The 17,172-nt window shown below is 55.4% G+C and overlaps 7 protein-coding genes across 7 annotated transcripts; 2 read left to right on the top strand and 5 right to left on the bottom strand.

The window, feature by feature from the left end:
* Positions 1–2,076: 2,076 nt before the first annotated feature.
* Positions 2,077–4,638, top strand: BBK36DRAFT_1128643 (hypothetical protein; the record flags this gene model as incomplete). The annotated part of the gene is made up of 2 exons (XM_024891642.1): positions 2,077–2,126; positions 2,193–4,638. 2 exons carry the CDS (start codon positions 2,077–2,079, stop codon positions 4,636–4,638), a joined length of 2,496 nt encoding a protein of 831 aa, XP_024745948.1.
* A 689-nt stretch (positions 4,639–5,327) lies between these two features.
* Positions 5,328–6,981, bottom strand: BBK36DRAFT_1184600 (homoserine acetyltransferase; the record flags this gene model as incomplete). The annotated part of the gene is made up of 2 exons (XM_024896404.1): positions 5,328–6,342; positions 6,401–6,981. 2 exons carry the CDS (start codon positions 6,979–6,981, stop codon positions 5,328–5,330), a joined length of 1,596 nt encoding a protein of 531 aa, XP_024745949.1.
* Positions 6,982–7,812: 831 nt separating this feature from the next.
* Positions 7,813–8,883, bottom strand: BBK36DRAFT_1092310 (HET-domain-containing protein; the record flags this gene model as incomplete). The annotated part of the gene is made up of 1 exon (XM_024889038.1): positions 7,813–8,883. A coding segment is annotated over one exon (1,071 nt), but the record flags the coding sequence as incomplete, so codon positions are not given.
* A 1,352-nt stretch (positions 8,884–10,235) lies between these two features.
* Positions 10,236–11,008, bottom strand: BBK36DRAFT_1092245 (hypothetical protein; the record flags this gene model as incomplete). Its single annotated transcript, XM_024889036.1, has 3 exons — positions 10,236–10,368; positions 10,444–10,691; positions 10,781–11,008. Coding segments are annotated over 3 exons (609 nt in total), but the record flags the coding sequence as incomplete, so codon positions are not given.
* A 1,732-nt stretch (positions 11,009–12,740) lies between these two features.
* On the bottom strand, positions 12,741–13,925 carry BBK36DRAFT_1128887 (hypothetical protein; the record flags this gene model as incomplete). The annotated part of the gene is made up of 1 exon (XM_024891679.1): positions 12,741–13,925. A coding segment is annotated over one exon (1,185 nt), but the record flags the coding sequence as incomplete, so codon positions are not given.
* A 1,104-nt stretch (positions 13,926–15,029) lies between these two features.
* Positions 15,030–16,039, bottom strand: BBK36DRAFT_8214 (hypothetical protein; the record flags this gene model as incomplete). The annotated part of the gene is made up of 2 exons (XM_024898562.1): positions 15,030–15,214; positions 15,970–16,039. The coding sequence occupies 2 exons, from the start codon at positions 16,037–16,039 to the stop codon at positions 15,030–15,032; spliced, it is 255 nt and encodes an 84-aa protein (XP_024745953.1).
* Positions 16,040–16,617: 578 nt separating this feature from the next.
* On the top strand, positions 16,618–17,163 carry BBK36DRAFT_23406 (hypothetical protein; the record flags this gene model as incomplete). Its single annotated transcript, XM_024897958.1, has 1 exon — positions 16,618–17,163. One exon carries the CDS (start codon positions 16,618–16,620, stop codon positions 17,161–17,163), a length of 546 nt encoding a protein of 181 aa, XP_024745954.1.
* Positions 17,164–17,172: the final 9 nt, after the last annotated feature.

The following is a 17,172-nucleotide window of genomic DNA, read 5'->3' on the forward strand; positions in this document are numbered from 1 at the left end:
TGAACCAAGCGAGACATCATGTGCGAGAACCTTACAGAGAGGGGAGGGGAGGGGAGGGGAGCAGAGCAGAGTTCGGGGGCGCATTGCATGTGATACCAGTGTGACCCCAGGAGGGCCTGCGGGAGGGTTGCTTTGGCTCATGGAGGTTGCACTTCACACAATTGACGATGGGGGTGCAATCTTGGACGACGGAGTATAAACACCGGGGCCTGAAGGAAGGCCTAAAAACTTGGCCTCTCCTCCTGTCTGTCGGATTTGGCCGCACAATCATTGATGTCACTGCAGTTGAAGAAACGGAACGGTGGATATGCTTCTATTTCTTCCATTTCCACCCTGACGGCTGTCATGATTTTACTAGCCGTTGCCTGGGGCTTCAAATCTCTTCCATCCAATGCCTTGTCCCCTCTGGTACTGTACATCGCAACTTCGTATCTTATGTACCTGCAGGCCATGTGCAGCAACGGTCGAAGCCGCCAGAAAGACGTGCATTAGCTTCAGGGGCACGGCCAACGACGGGAGGGGGGCATGCAAGGGGCCCTGGGCGCTACCAGGCGGCTGATTTTAGTGGCCAGCGGTGAGAGGGAGCCCTGGAGGGGGGGCCCTGTAGGTTTCCGCGGTACCTGTACAAGTACATGTAAGCATCATTCAGTTGGACAATCCAATTTGACTTTGATCATCCATGTTTTATGCAGACGGTTCTGTCTTGCATCATTGATGTTGTCTTGCAGATTCTCTCTCTCTCTCCAGATCCGGTTCCATTGCCATGCTGTATGCAGGCATCCTCCTCCCTCTGCTACAATAGATCGGTTGGCTGCTGCGTCCTTGTTTGTTTGTTTCTCACGTCGTGTTTCAACCGTCACAGCAACAGGCTCCATCCGCGAGGGATGAAGGCGACCCTTCATGTTCTTTCAACGCTCCCCTGCGTGTCGCCATCGTTGCAAACGGCATAGCGCTCGCTGTAGCGCGCGGAGCAGCCCCTGGCACTGCCAATAGCGCCCAGCATGTCGCCGCTTCAATTTTTCGTGGCGAACACCAACAAATTGCGAGGCGCGATGCCCACGAGCCACCGGACAATGAAGCAAGTACTTGGTACCAGGGCTTCGTGCGAAAAAAGGGACCTCCAGGCACCAAATTAGTTGCTGCATGGGACACCCCGTTGACGGCCGGTGCAGGTACAGGTACAGGTACAGGCACAGGTGCGAGGACAGGCAAACCCTGGCCGGGGAGGGCGGCACGTCAATTCGTATCCTCGCTTCCCCGTGCTCGACTCGACTCGTGGAGAGCGAACCATCCATCAATTTGATCTCTCGACCAGTCGCTCCCAGACACACGGTTCTGTACAGGTACCCCCGCTAGTACGTGCGCCTGCTAGCACCTGTCCTTGGTAGGACGCATGACACTGGCCCGAGCTGGCCCTGCGCCTTAACAGACGGCGCTCACTTGGACTGTACCCGGCTGTGCTTGTACTTGTACCACCGCACCTTTTCGCTCTCTCCCCTCTTTCTGTTCGACTTCAATCTCTCTGTCGACCGGCGACGGCTGTGAGACTCTGGCTCTTCCTTCGCCTCTTATTCTGTTGCTTCTGCGGCTGGTCGCGCGCTTGCTTGCTCTTGCTCTTGCTCTTCCTCATCCCTCGTTTCTACTATTCTTGCTGTCCTGTGTCCAGCCTCGACACGTCCGTTCCTTGCCAGTCAATCCTTCCGCCGAAATCCACGACGACGAAATTTTACTCTAGACAACAACATATCTGCACACATACAACACATACAACGCATTCACATACAGTCTCTACCTGCTGGTACACAGAATACAGTTCACGAAGCCAATCCCGGTCCCATACCGTTCATTCTACCCCGTTTCTATCCCGCCAACTTTTATTCTGTCCCATCTGCCATCATACGCTGCCATATACCAGCTCTAGCTACCGTTAAGGGGAGCTCTCATCTGTTCATGGCACCTTGGGGTCGCCACGGCGGAGACGGAGACTACAGAGACTGCAAAACGAGCAGGTGATCGTGCTGTTTTTCGGGAGTTGCTGGAGGAATTGGTCGGGTCCGGAACCCAGTCGCTGCAAAGATGGTGTCCTTCTTTGGCCTCCGATTCGGCAGCGACAAGAAAAAGTCGCCGTAAGGCTGCTCTCTTTTCTAGGCACCAGGCTTCTTTTGCAACCGACTAATCTTTCTTCAACACAGGAGCAAGCAGTCCGACAAGAAGCAGCTTTCGCCGCCGCCGCAGCCAACAACCCGACGATGGAACACCGATGGCCAAGTCAACCCGAATGAGAGCTTCAAATTCCCGAGGCCACAACAGCCGCCGCGACCAGGCACCTCCACCTCGACAAAGCGCAATTCGACCTGGCGCGCGACCTTTAAGGGCATCCCTGCAGCATCCTCCATGGTCGACCTTTCGGTACCTCGGAAACCGAGCGAGACCAGTTTGCGCCATGGAATTGACGGCAGTACTAGCTTCAAGCCCTGGATGAAGATGAACGCGAGCATGACCAATCTTGCCGTACCGGATCCTTTTGGCGTCGACGGCAGCCGTCGGCCGGGAATGCCGTCACCCCCTCCTGGTTCCAAGGGGTCGGAGTGGGTGAATCCTTTGGATGTTCATTTCAGCAAAAAGCCTGGAAGCGTCTCGAAATCAATGAGTCGCTCGGGAAGCGGTAGCACCCAAGCAGCGGGGAATAAGAGCCCGCTGAGCCAACCTGACGCGAAACCTCTGCCGGAACCGCAGCCGGAGCCAACACCAAACGATTCGAACAGTTTGGATGAGTTTGCCGATTTTGGGGAGCCTGGGCCTGATGTTGGAATCCGTGGATCGGGATACGCGGGCTATCCATCTCCGCCTCAGTCAGTCGAAACCGAAGACCAGTGGCCTCCTTTGACCTCGCCAGGCGGAGACACTGGTGCAGAGTCGGACGAAGAGACCGACTTGGAAGCAGCGGCAGACATGGAGTACGAGGAGCCAGACGACAAAGCGGACACTTATGAACCGCCAAGCCAGTTCATTCCCCCGGGATTTGCCACTGGATACGGCCCTGCGATGCTGCCCAGCCCATCCTCGTCCATGTCGCGCAAAAGCGAAGACAAGCGGGCCTCGCCGGTCATTCGAAATGTCCAGGCGAAGCGAGACACGCTGACCTTTCTGTCCCCGCGGAGGAGGAGCTTCACCATGGCCATTGAGGCGGCAGACCTGGAGAAGCACCGACAGCAACAGCATCCGGTGGAGGGCCTTGCCGGCAACTTTTCCGATTTCGACTTTGGCGACGAGGTGACCAAGCAGCGCGCCGTGGCTGTAGGGACGCTTGACTTGGAGTTGGTGGAGAGCCCGATTCAGATGAAGGGACCACATCCGTTCAGGGAGGTCCAGAATGCTGAAGATGAGGACGAGGACGAACCCATGGACGCTCAGAATGCCAGGGCTGGAGAAGATGCCGACGATGCTGCTAGTGATGGCTTAACCGAGCCAAGTGAGACTGCGTCTTATGCCTCGCCTATGGCGTCCCCCGCTGCCTCTCCTATGGCCTCTCCCATGGCCTCGCCAGTGGCATCACCTGCTGCAAGCCCGCAGCCATACCAGGCCCGAAACCAAGCGCCATATCAATATCAGACGCGACGACAGCCAGACGAGCGAGGCGGCAGCCCTCAGCGCCTCAAGGTGGCCATACCCGACGAGGACTGGGAAACTCCGTCGATGAATCAGCACCAACCGCTGCCTTCGCCCTCCGCCGTTTCGGCCGGCATCGAAAGCCCTCGGCAAATCATCCGAAGACCGTCCCAGGCGAATATCGAATCCCCAGTCGCTCTCGGCCCAGACTTGAACTCGTTTGCGCCCTCAACGCCCCAGGGCTTCAACACGCGCATGACCTCTGATTCGCGCGCCCGCGGTCCTCCTCAGCCCCTGCAACCCATGCCCCCGGCTCCATTCTCTAGCCTCATGTCGCGGATGGAGACGCCCACACAGAGTCCACGCAGCCCGTTTGGACCTGCCGTAGATGACGACAACTACATGCGCTCGCACGAGGCGCCTCGGCCGCCGATCGACCGCGTGCCCCTGAGCCCCTTTGCTTCTCGAACGCCCATGGAAGGAGAGTTTCCCATCATGAAAGGCCTTCCCCGAGGACGACAACCTCTTCGTCCTCCCATGGCAATCGGCGATTCTCCAGAGACACGATCCGACAGTCGGAGCCCTCGAGCCTTTGGCAAGTGGGGAGCCTTTGGCCGTGACCGATCAGAGACACGGGGTGCCCCGGTGCTCCCGCGAAGCCCCCGGGGTCAGCGGCCGAGTTCGCCGAGCTGGTCTCTTTCCACGCCCACGTCGGACGTGGCGCCACGGCTTCCCAGCCCGACGTTTCCCTCGCTGGAGAAGGCCATCTCGGCCTCGAGCGAGGACTTTGCCAAGTCGTTTGAGCTGTCGTTTGATGCGCCTCAGCCATCGCCTCTTGCCAATGAATTCACCCTTGACGATTCGCCGAGCCCGGCCATGAAACCGAGTCCCGTCATCCGTGTTGAAGCGAAGAGAGCTCCCCCACGACCAACGCCTTCGCCCATCAACCTACCGCCATCACTCATGAGGGACAAGGGCCCATTGACGCCAAACAGCGTGTATTCTCCTTCGGGATCGACCTTTATCTAAAAGTTTCCCATTTCGTTCGCTATTTCCTTTCTTATCTCTCTCTATCTCTCTCTCTCTGTTTTGTTGCTCCTTTGGGTGTATCTAACGACCGTGTTGACATGGGATGACGGAGCAAGATCTTGGGATTTTTTTGATGCGTTTTGCAAGCGTTGACACCTCTTTGTTCCATTCTCGTCATTCGTTTTCCTGCCCATGCAGAAGGGTTACATGTTATAACAACCGCCAGCTGGACTAGTATTTATAAGTCGATTATTGCAGACAAACATGCACAAGGCTATTCTGTGGGAAAGGAGTGATTTGCGATTTTCTTTTATTTTTTCTAGGTGGACTTGTATTTGTATAGGCTAGTATATTGTGAGATGTTGAGAATCGCACAGCCGGACGTGTATTAGCATAGGGCTGTCTGAAAGAAGGGCGCAAGTAGAAGAAGGGAATATCTTGAACACCTGATGCTGTCTTGAGATTGTGCCAAGTAGTCTAGCGAAAAGATGGAGATTTGCAGGACATGCTGACGAGTGTTTTCAAGGGCGCATATCAGACGTGTATCTCAAAACAGAAGAGAAAAAGAAAAAAAAAAAAAAACAAGTATATACAATGGTTTACATCAAGGTCATCAACGTCTCCTGTTTTCCCACCATCGCTTCAGACCAGCTCCTTGGTCCTCCAAAACCCCCTCTATTTTGTTTCTCTTAGTCGAGGAACAGCCTCAGGTTCCCGCCCACATTCTTCAAGTCGAGCAGAAACGTGTCGTGCCCAAAGAGGCTCGTCTCCTCGCTCAGCTCGACGTGCGTGACGCTCCGGTTGCCGCCCAGCCGCAGGGCCTCTGCGATTTCGCGCTGCTGCCACGCGGGGAATAGGATGTCACTAGCCACGCCCATGACGAGCGTCGGGATGTCGCGCAGCGGGGAGAGGCCCTTGATGAGGTCCTCTGGGGGACGGTACGATGCGGGATTGGGCGGTGCCGATAGGGAGTCCGCGGTGTTGTCCAGACTGGTGCTTTGGGATGATGATGATGAGGACGACTCGGGCTGTTCCTGGTAGGGCTCGCTGGGGAGGGTGAGGTTACACTGGGGCGATGATTCGGCATCGTAGTTGTTCGCCGCGAGAGCCTTTTCGCGGGCCACGCGCCGGGCCTGCGTGGCCATCTGGTTCTCGTGCCCGAGGTCAAAGAGGTCCATGGCCTTGCTGACGTACAGCAGGCTGTTGGGATCGTACGTGAGGCACCACTTCTCGCCAGCATGGTCAAGATACGTCTCGATGAGGAAATCCGGGCACAACGCAGGCGGCTTCGCAGGATCGGCCCTACGTCGACCGAAGCGCTGCTCCCACTCCGGCCCGGAGCGATACGTGACGGTGGCGATCTCGCGGGCGAGCTTCATGCCCGCGTGGGGGGGCACGCGGCCGTAGTAGAAGCCGCGGTTCCAGTTGGGATCCATCATGAGGACCTGGCGCTGGGTGTGGCGCATGGCGATGCTGTAGGGGTGACTGCGGGCGCAGCCGCTGACGGAGGCGACGCGGGCCACGCGATCGGGGAACATGGCCGCCGCGGCGAGGGACTGCATGCCGCCCATGCTGGAGCCGACGCTGGCGTAGAGGCGGCGGATGCCGAGGTGGTCGAGGAGCCGGAACTGGGCGCGGACCATGTCGTGCAGCGTCAGGATGGGGAACCGGGTGGCGTACGTCTCGCCGTTGGCGGGATCGATGCTTGAGGGCCCCGGAGCCGTAGCAGCCGCCGATGACGTTGGTGCAGATGACGTGGTACCGGTCCGTGTCCAGGGGCGCGCCGGGGCCGATGAACCGCTCCCACCAGCCGGGCGCCGGGTTGGCCGCGTTGGAGCGCGCGTGCGACGAGGCGGACAGGCCCGTGTGCAGCAGGATGGCGTTGGAGCGGTCGGCGTTGAGGCGGCCCCAGGTCTCGTAGGCGATGGTGAAGGAGGGCAGGACGCCGCCCCAGTCAAGGAGGAGGGGGGACTGGCAGTGGTAGGTCTGGGTTGCGCCGGAGGTGTAGGAGGGCTCGGGGCCTGCGGAGGATGAAGGGGGTGATGAGGAGGAGGATGAGTTGGACAAGGTGGTGGCGCTGAGACGGGCGGAGCGGGATTCGATGGCGTCGAGGCAGGGGAATGCGAGGGCCGGGTTTGACGAGGCGGATGCTGCTGGCGATGGTGACGACGATGAAGATGAGGAGAAGCGGGTTGCTGAGAAAGGCGACGTTGAGGATGAGGCTGAGGCTGACGATGAAGAGTGTGATGAGGAAGCCGAGGTAAGGCGGGTGAAGGCCGGGCGCGACGGCGACAGAAGCGGCCGGCGGGCGGCTGCCAATCGGAGAGCCTGGCGCGACCTCATCTTGCAGCAGCAGCAGCAGCAGCAGCAAACCTCGCTCAAGCTTCGTTCAAAAAAAAAACGATGACCCCTGAGATGGATCGAGAGGGTTCATCTGTGTTTTTTCAAAGTGAAATCCGGGGTCCAAGAGGCTCTTATTTGCTTGGTAATGGGCAGCGCAGCGAAGTGCTTGCAGCTCCGGTTCATCGGCGTGGGGCTGCGGAGCATCGGGCCTCGCACACCATTTCACGTGCTCTGACGCTATTCCGACCAGAGCCAATCGGTCCAACCATCAACACCATCCATCGTCCTCTTCATCACCATCACCATCACCATCACCATCACCATCGCCATCACCATCACCATCGCCATCACCATCCAGGGTCAACTTCAACAGCGCATCTACACAATGACAACGCCCTCCCTCGCCCACCTCTCCCAATCCGTCCCCCTCACGCCCTCCCTGTATATCCCAATCCGCACATACACGCCCTCCTCTGCGCCCTTCTTCCTCTTCAGCACCAGCGCATCCTGCGTCTGAACCAGCGCCAGCACCACCTCCTCATCCCTCTCGCACGCAAACTCACTGCCGACGTCCTCTTCCTCATCCTCAACGTCAAGCATCAACGACCCAGTCATCTCCTCCCCCATCGCCTCATCCCAAAGTACCCATCTCTCCTCCTCTCCCTCTCCTCCCCAGCCCCCTCCCCTCCGCATCCTCGCCCTCATCACCAACGTCCTCACCTCCAGCCTCGCACCCACAACAGCGCTGAACTCGTCCCCCGGAATCGCCGTCCTGACCTCGCACCCCACAAGCTCGAGCGAGTCCATCCACGACGAGCCGTGCGAAAAGTCAATCTCCCCGCTGCACGCCCCCCACGACCACGACGGCGCAACATACGTCGCATGCCGCCTCTCCTTCGCGTCCGGCCCATAGTTCGGATGCCACAACAACATCTCCCCGAGATGCTCCGCCCACAGGCCCGCAATGTACCGCTTCTTCTTGTTGTTGTTGTTGCTGCTGCTGTCCGCCATCCGGCTCATCTTGCGCGCAATTGCCGATATCGCCAGCAGCTTGTCCTGGTACCAGCCCAGCCCGCGGCGCGTGTAATGCGACACCAGCATCCGCCACGCCTCGGCGAACCTGTACGGCTCCGCGAGGCTCGCCCAGTCGATGCTCGACACGAGCGGCTGCGTCATGCTCAGCTGCGCAAACGTCTTGGACCGCCCAACCCAGCCGTCGCATCGCAGCTGAGCCTCGTCCGCGCGGCTCCGCGCACAGCGCAAGCGAACGTTGTGCGTCCCAAACTCGAGCACCCGCGGCGACAGGATCGACTCCTGCAGACACCAGCTCCGCGTGTCGATGGGCTCCCACGCGTCCGGCTCCCTGCCCTGCCACAGCACCACGGCGCTCATCTGGCCGTCCGCGCAGGTGAACGGCATGCGAAACCCTTGCTCCCCAGCCATGTACCGGCTGTGAAGAAAGCCCTCGGGAGCGGCCGTCGCTCGCGCCGCAGAGATCGTCACGTAGGCCTGCTCGTAAATCTCCGCCATGCGCGAGATCTGCTCCGCCTTGTCCCGGTCGGAATCCTGTATGATGCACAATGCGTCCACCCAGAGGTACTCCAAGCCCAGGGCCAGGGTCATCCAAATGGCATCTTGAATCGTTTTGGGGAAATGCTCGTACGCGATGCCCTTCGTCGTCCACGAGTCCACCAGCTCGTCCTTTAACTTGACGGCTTGGTCTCCGCCCCAGCAGTAACTCAGTGCCGCGTATTCAAGCAGAGGACCACGCCCCGAGTTGTGCTCCAGTCGCACTTGGGGAGCATCAGTGCTTCCAGAGAGGTGCAAAAGCCGGCGAGGTCCCATTGATGTTGTCGCCTGTGAAGTTGAAGACATGCTACTTCTCTGAAGCTGCTGGCACTCGACATGCGTAGTCAAACACTCCTTCAGCCACGTCTTCATCGCTTCCACCGTCTGATCAGACGACGGATATAAATTCGGCAACCTATAAGCAACCTCCTTCGCCGCCAACTCACTTCAAAATGCCCATCATCATCAGCTTTCCAAACTTCAACGACACAAAGACTCTGTTCAACAATAAACGAAAAATGAAAAAGAAAAAGCAAAAGAAAAAGAAAAAGAAATGGACTCGCCTCTCCTCCGCACAAACAATCACCTTCCTCCCCACCGTCCCCCCGTCAATCCACTCATTCACCTCGCCCACCACCCAGTCGAGCACAATCTGCTCCCTCGAGTTGTGCGCAAAATACCCCCGCAAGTAGCTCTCGTCGCGCGTGTCCTCCCTCCGCACGCTCGGCGACGTCAACCACGAGCACAGCGCGCAGCCCTGCTCCGCCAGCGACGCCGCCTCGCGGTACGCAATGTTGAAGGTGTACGCCTCGCCCGTCGCGTAGTAGTTTTCGTCAATCAGCTCCCACCAGCCCTTGTCCGAGTAGTAGTTGCCGTAGGTGAGGGTGAAGCGGGATTGGCAGAGGGCGCAGGAGTGAGGCTCTGTGGGAGCACTCATCTTTGTCTTTTGCTGAAGATTGTGAGTTGTAAGAGGGGGACGTCAGCAAGGAGAGAGTCGTAGCATCGAACACACCCTGCTGACGGAGAGATTATATTTTAGGCAACATCATCTGATTCGAAACGAAATGCTTCGCCACATTGCAGTCCTCGTTTGATAGGCGGTTCTGACTACCTCACATGCATGTGCAGGGTAGGAGATGTGCGCCATCTTGTCATCCTCTCAAAAGGCTTGAACATCATAGCCCAAAACACTCTGGATTGCAAAACTCTGTATTTGCCGATTCGGGATGATGGGTAGCCAGGCTGGGCTGCTGAACAGCCCTAACATCGACTTCCACCCCCGTATATCGCATCTCTCTCTCACTGACAGTCCTTTGTACGCTCCCCAACGTCCTCCATCTCAATCGCCGGCGAATCGTCCAGCGCACTCCCCGTCACACTCCCAGTCACACTCTCAGACGCGAGCGTAGACTCGACGGCACCCCGCGCCGAAGCAAATATGTACGAACTCGACACGTTCGCATTCGACTGGCGACGACCTCGTCGTTTCGTCGCCTCTGCTATCTCCAACATGGTTTGGACGTCCGAGGCGCTGGGTCGGTGCGATCGTGGATGAACGCTTCCGTAGAGCATCAGATTCAGCAGTGGCTTGAGCGATGGAAGACAGGCTGCCACGTTGTAGCTTCATCAGTCAAAACGCCCAGGAAAAGGGTGTGAGAAAGAAGACGGAGACAAGCCAAACACGTACCACAAACGGTCCCAATGTATATTTCAATGCCCGTCCATGTCATCTCCGAGCATTGATCCCACGTCACGTCCGGACTCTCCAAATCCACCTCCAGCACAAACACGAATCGAACAATCGAAACAATGCTGACACTGAAAAGACTTCCATGTGAATAGCTGTTTTATTTCATCCATCCATCATACGGGTGAGACGGGAGCGAAACTCACAATATCCCCACGAGAAAGATGCAAGCAGTAGCAATCTTTTGCGATACGCGTAGGTGCAGATGCCATATATACGGCAGCGGGAAGATCAAGATGAGCGCGTCTGTGACAATGTGAGGGACGGCTTTACCAATAAAGAGCTTGTGAATGTCGACGCCGCATGTGAACGTGTCCGGGTCGGTGGGATGGACCGGGTCGAACTGCTGCCAGAGGGCGGGTATCGGGACACACTGAAAGATTGAAGTGAGGATCTGGCGAGAAGCAAGTCAGCTCGTCGTTATGCTCCCACTCTCAAGAAGAGAACAACCCGCCCAGACGTTTAAAAGAGAGGGGATCATACAGCAGCAACTCCCCAGCAAGCGACCATCCCGGCCAGGATCCAAAGGAACAACTTGTCGAGAAACTGGATGCTAAAGATGCGCCAGTAGAAAGCGAGAATCGACCACTTGATAAACACCAGGCTCAGCGTATATGTGAATTCCGTCGTAAACAGCCCCAGCGCCCAGTCCCGAGTGGCATCTGCTGGGCCAGCCCATATATGCCTGCAAAATCCATTATCCACCACTAAGGAGGCGTAAGTCGTTAAAGTTCCAATCTTGCTCTCCAAGAACAGGTAATTGATCAGTCTGAACTTACTGTAGATTGTAACTGTAAACATGAAGCCGCCGGAAAACAACTGCAACCGACCCGTCATGTCAGCATCCATTCTCCAGCAAGGGAGAAGACCTCATACCAAAGACGTGACGATGAACCAATCATCCAGCCAGAGCCGAATCTTTGCAAGCTTCCGGCAAACGACGCGTACAATCACAGATATCACGGCCAAACTCCATGTCGATGCCCAAGAGGCAACCAGGTCGTTGGCTCTGGTCGCGTGGAGGTTGATCCCAGGCGGCGGAGGCCCCAGAGAAGCCATGACGGTCCAGGAGGGAAATCCATGCGCTCGTCCCTCTCTTTGTGAAGCGCCTTGCGAGGTCTCATGAGAATGGTCGCATGTTCAAAGGGCCTGGACAGGGGAGCGCGACCGGAACGAGGGGCGAACGAGTGAATGGTTTGATGAACAAATGATGAAATTGAACTGATACATGCTGGTCCTATGATAACAATTTCGCCCTACTGACAGCATCATACTCGGCCCGCGCGGCTATTGCAACACGCCGCATCGGACAAACAAATCTTGTCTTTCTGGCTCTTCTTGGTGATTGCGATAAGCCTCGCACCATGCGTCCACCACAGAGCGCGCAGCCATTGACACTATATAACGATATAATGATCCCATATTTGGCTTGCCTAGTGTGTCCGCTAAGCATCGCGATGCCGACTACATCTTTGCCCACCGGTGACGCTCTCGAGAGCTCCCCATTGGCTACTTGGCCAGCCACCTCGATCTGAGAAATCAGCAAGCTGTCACGTGTATCGGTCCTTCATCTGTCTGCTACCATTCGTCGACGGGTGTCCGGCACCGGATTTAGCCAGCCTTTAAGGTTGCCAACGGCGTTCGCCGTCCATGTGCTCTTAGCACGGAGGCCGTATCAGAGGCCTTCGCCAGATTCAGACGGCTTTCTCAACAGGTGGTATATGTCCCTTCCCTCCCAGTCTTGAGGGATCTCTGTCACGCCCTCGAGGCGGTGCTTCAACATGAACAATTCCAGATCGCGGCCAAACGGTGTCGCTACATAGGAGTCTCCGGACTGGCTTCCCTCCCAGTCGTCCCAGAATTCGAGGGGCTCGTCACCGATGGCTTGCTCCCCGTTTCGATGAAAGAATCGCCAAAGCCTCGTCGGATAGCCTTCGTCCGATGGATGCGCCGCCGTGAGTCTCCAGCAGCAAGCCTTGCCGTCACGCCCAATACCGAATTCCCACCGCGGCGCCGTGTCGAGCATCTTCTGAAAAGACGCTTCTGCCGTATCCTCCTTGTGCAGATCAGCACTGCTGTCCGAGTCATCGCCGTAAGACCCATCGTTGTCCCTGACTAAGTCCGAAGGCACATCGGCCAGCTCGTCATCCGATCCAGAGGCTTCTTGAGTATCGGCCGTATCTTCGGCATCCACGTCATTACCGTTGTAATCTTTATCACCGCAGTCTTCATCAACCGTCGAAAACTCAACCACCGGCCGCGGGATACGGTTGTGGCGGTCAAAGCAAGATGTCCTCAGCACCGAAGGCGCATAGAAGTGAGTATAGAGGTAGATTGTTCTTCGGGCAATGGCTTGACCTAGCTCAAAAGCGCCATCGAACATTGACAGGCTTCGAATGACGGACATGGCGTGTGCCTCGGTCATCAGCCAGATGGTATTCTCAAGTTCGTCTTCTGTCTCATGCAGTACCGTGGCTGAGACTGAGGAGAAGCTCTCCAACCATAGATTGGGTATCAGCTGCAGCGCGTATATCAGTCGTCCGGGGACACTGCAGTTGTCAAATCTGAGTCGTTTCAGTGACCCAGCAGTTCTGCTAATGAGAAGAAGTATCTGAAGGGCCGTAAAGGGAACGGCGATCAGCCGTATATCGCGTAGCCTTGGATGTCGGTATTTGGGCTGAAAGATGAGGTCAAATACAGTCGAACTATGCTTCCCAGCCAGACCATCGCGCTCGAGACATAACCGTAATTCTTCGAGACCTTCCGCTGCCCCAAGGCATCGACCGAGCCTTTTCATGTGACGCGAGTTTTGCCAATTGGAGATGCAAAGTTCAAGATATTTGAGATTCCGAAAACCATCGACAACAGCGGAATTGATTCTAGGAATGAATGACCATATGCTCTCGTCGACCAGATACAGTCGAGTGATGGGGGCAAGAGTATCCGTCTTCAGACTGGCTCTGTGTGCTATGTATGGTATCATGAAGGTGCAAAATCCATCATTGCGCTGCATCGTCTTCTTGCACTTGCTCTGGAGGAATATCTGGCCTGTCAATGGATACAGCGGCGTCGACAGCTCCGATGGCTGGACGAGTTCGCGCCTGGGGTGCATCGGCCGCGAGGCGAACTCTCTCAAGTTGGGCATCTTGTCAAGTGCCGCAAAGAAATCCGGCGTAAACGAGCGAATTACTTCTCTCCTCTCTTCGGTTCCTTTGTGGTACGACTGGAAGTTTTCGAAAGGGAGCCAGAACAAGGCACGAGCCATGCGTGGCAAGCGGCAAAGGAGGAAATCGAAGTCGGCAGCATCGTCAGCGGACGGAACCCAAGTTTCGAGCGGTCTCAGCAGCACAGCCGGGGGATATGCAACGTAAGGAAGATCGGTGCAGTCCTCGGCCATCTCTAGCCAGGTTACTGATCGGACAGCCGCTGCAAGATGCGGTTGCGCCGCGATGTTGAAGAACGTCTCCCTGTCGGAATGGAGCTTCGATATGTGAATCCGGGAGAACAAGTGGCTCGTGGCGGCAGCCGAGACCTGTTTCGATACAAGGCGAAGCCGCCTGAGATCCGCATTGTTGATGCGACTGTCTCCCAGAATCTGCAGCAACAACTCGGCTGGGAGGCTCTCCATTGTGGCGTTTCGGAGGTCGATGGCGCATACGGCGAGAGTCAACTCGTCGGTGGAGATGAACGTCTTGAACAATATCTGGCAACAAGTGGATGAAAATACAATATTGTATATATGAAGCGCGAGAGATAAAGAAGATGGAAGGGAAGAAATGAGGAGGAGAAAAAAAGAGGCGGCTCACGAGGCGAAGATGGCCAGGCAGGAGCGAGGCAGTGAATGGGGCCTTGGCAATTGCTCGCAACCGCGTGGACCATCCAGTCTTCTACCTTATCTTATCTACCTAGGTAATCTTTGTGATGCCATCATGACCTTCAACTGTTGAGAACAGGAGGGAAACCGATCTGAATCTGGATTTCTTGCTTTCGAGATGATGCTTTCAACGCGAGGTTCTGTGGATACGCGCCAACTTCGAGTGCGTTGCAGACGAGCTCCTCACCAGTTCCATCAACATTTGATGAATCACTCTCGGGATTGCATCAGCTGCGGAAAATAGTGTTCCCTATCACCCATCAAAGTCAGCACGAGGTACGCATCACGTTGACTGACAGCTGTCTTCTGATCCTTTCGATCCCTCTCCACTCCTGATGCACTCCATAGCTGAACAACCGATCCTTCTCCTTAAGAACTGGATCAGATACGCCATGCATGCACACGGCCTTGACCGGTAGGGATACATCTCAAGGGCATATGGAAGTTTTTGAGATTGAATAGTCCTTTCCGTGCCAGTCATGGTCAGTCCGTCCGCCATCACTGACTCTTCCTTGCAGGCGAGGGTCTCTAGAAGCCATGGCAATCGGCACACATGAACAACCATTTCCCCCCCCCCCCAGGCTCTCCTAAAACTCTCGTCTACACTGACACGAAGGAAGAATCCATATTCTGGGCTCACAAAAGGCTTTCCACGTTGTGACCAAACGGCTGATTAGCCATCTCACTTATCAGTCACATACGGTTTCCTTCACTTTGGACTGGCTGCGAAAGATTGAAAATATCTGATGTATACGCTCTCTCGATTTCTCAATCTACCTATCCACCTCGCCTCAATGAGCTGCTCGATTTCGATATATCCTGCATCTGTATACCGCGATGCGCTTCCCTTTCCTACATCTAGAGTTCGATGGTGGTCGCGTCAAAGCCCCAGCTCTGCTGCTGCTGGAGTGTTGGGTTGGTTATGAGAACCTTGATCTGTGAAGCCCGCAGATCACCCATGTAATTGACCAATTCATTCAGGGCTTTCATCGTCTCCTTTGCTTCCTCTTCATAGGTCGTCCCCTGGTACCAATAGAGGCCATCTATGAACACGTACACCGGGCCTCAGTGTATACGATTCACGATCATGCGCAAGGCAAAACGTATGGCTCCCGGGTCCTTTCGCTCGAGATCCCTACGAAGTTCGACAAAGTCAACGTCAGACCAAGTTAACCAATCCTTTCCGATCCAGCTAACCAATTGGTAGGCGATGTCTCGCATGATCAACTGCGAAGAGTCTCCGATCCGAGTCTCACGCACATGTTGGGCGCAGGAAAAAAGACTCGGCCGCAGGATGTCTTTTCGTTCCTGCTTGGGACTCAGGACCCAGGGAGCGTAGCTGAGAGGCGAATAAACCTCCCCTCCTGTCAACGATTCCTTGTGTCGAACTACGAGGAACCGCGACCCAGGCTGCTCATGCCAGTCCTTGAAGGTTGGGAGGCTGGCCAAGTAAGCTAACTGCTCAGCCCAACCAGCATGAGGGAAACGCTGTCGAAATTCTCGATGGAGTATTTGAATGCTGCCTTGGCCGCTGCCGTATTGGCCGTTGCCACCTCGTCCTCTGGCGCGAAACTCACTGGGGAGGAAACAAGGCGCTCTATACCAAGCAGCTGCTTGATCTAGTCGGTCCAGATCCCGTCCTTAAGGTCTTTGCCAGCTGGCGGACGAAGTACCCGATATTGTCCCAGAAATTGAGGCTCTTCCGCTGTTTCTGAAAAAAAAAAAAAAAAACAATACTATTAGAGCACTGGCGGACAAATATTCTGTCGTCCCGTTTCAGGCGATATCGCCGACTCACCAGAGCGGTGCAGAACCTCGCTCAACCATGCGCTCATCGACGCTTCGCCGGTGTTGCGTTGGGAAGACATGTTCGTCGTCGCTGTTGTTGACTTTTGGCAATTTTTGAATGCCAATCGACTATACCTATGTAGCCCTTGAAGGATTGCTGGGAAGTCTACAGACTTATATATGCCACAAGATGATGTGATACAACGAGAGAGGAAGCTCTAAACAGTCCATAAGTGATGGTTAACTCAACAACAAAAATGTGATAGTCCTTTACTATGCTTTCTTTTCCAATATTTGCTACCAAGTGATAAAGCTAAGGTTTTTGTTTGTTCACAAACCTCCCAATATCCTGGGCATTGCCTGCTCGCCGCCTCCTCCCAACAATCTTGAGAGTTGAGATGAAGGTCGACCTTGATTGGCCTCAAATCATGATTCATTGCCACAGTTGTCGTCATTCAAGCTTCTCTCTTCTCTCGACACGTCAAAAACCGCATCATATTCATAGAACCTTGTTTGCTCCAAACTATCAATCATTCACTGGCTTCTTTGTCTTGCAGCGACCAAATAAATTTGGAGTGATATATATAGCATACAAAGAAAGAGCCCGTATAAGTGAACTGTTTGCAAAAAAAAGTTGCTCTGAGCCTACAAACATATAATGGCTGTCTTGTGCAACACTGTCCTCCCCAAAGCTCTGTCTTTCATTATTTCTCATCCAAGTTTTGTGCCGTTTGTTGCTCTTCAAGGGCGCCCTGCTCCGGCCATGGATGCAGAGAATGCTTCTGTGCCATCAGATACGCCTACCAACCTTGGAGGGCAATCAGTCCTCAGTTCTACATTGTTTCACCATGGACGGCCAGAATGGGAGGACGTCAAGATTGTATGTCGAAAACTGTTGGAAAAGGGTTTGGACGATCACATCGAAGCCGACTGCGAGAGTATCCTCAGATACATCAAGTCTCTCTTTCACAAGGACTGCGGTCCCCTTACTGGCCCCTTTTGGAACCCGCATCACATTGAGGACATCTTCAAAGCTACAGTCAAGCACGCCAAACAGCAACAGCAGGGGAAGGACAAGGTTATTCTGTCACGAGACTCTTTCGAGGCAGTAGTCCCGACGCCCCATCACTGGTACTCCCTTGCCTTGGGCAGAGCCAAGTCCAAGATGGATCAAGCAGCTCACTTGGGTCTTGGGCATATGTAGTAGACTGTT

This window comes from Trichoderma citrinoviride (genome assembly GCF_003025115.1).
Source record: "Trichoderma citrinoviride strain TUCIM 6016 unplaced genomic scaffold BBK36scaffold_16, whole genome shotgun sequence".
In the NCBI taxonomy this organism is placed as follows: Eukaryota; Fungi; Ascomycota; class Sordariomycetes; order Hypocreales; family Hypocreaceae; genus Trichoderma; species Trichoderma citrinoviride.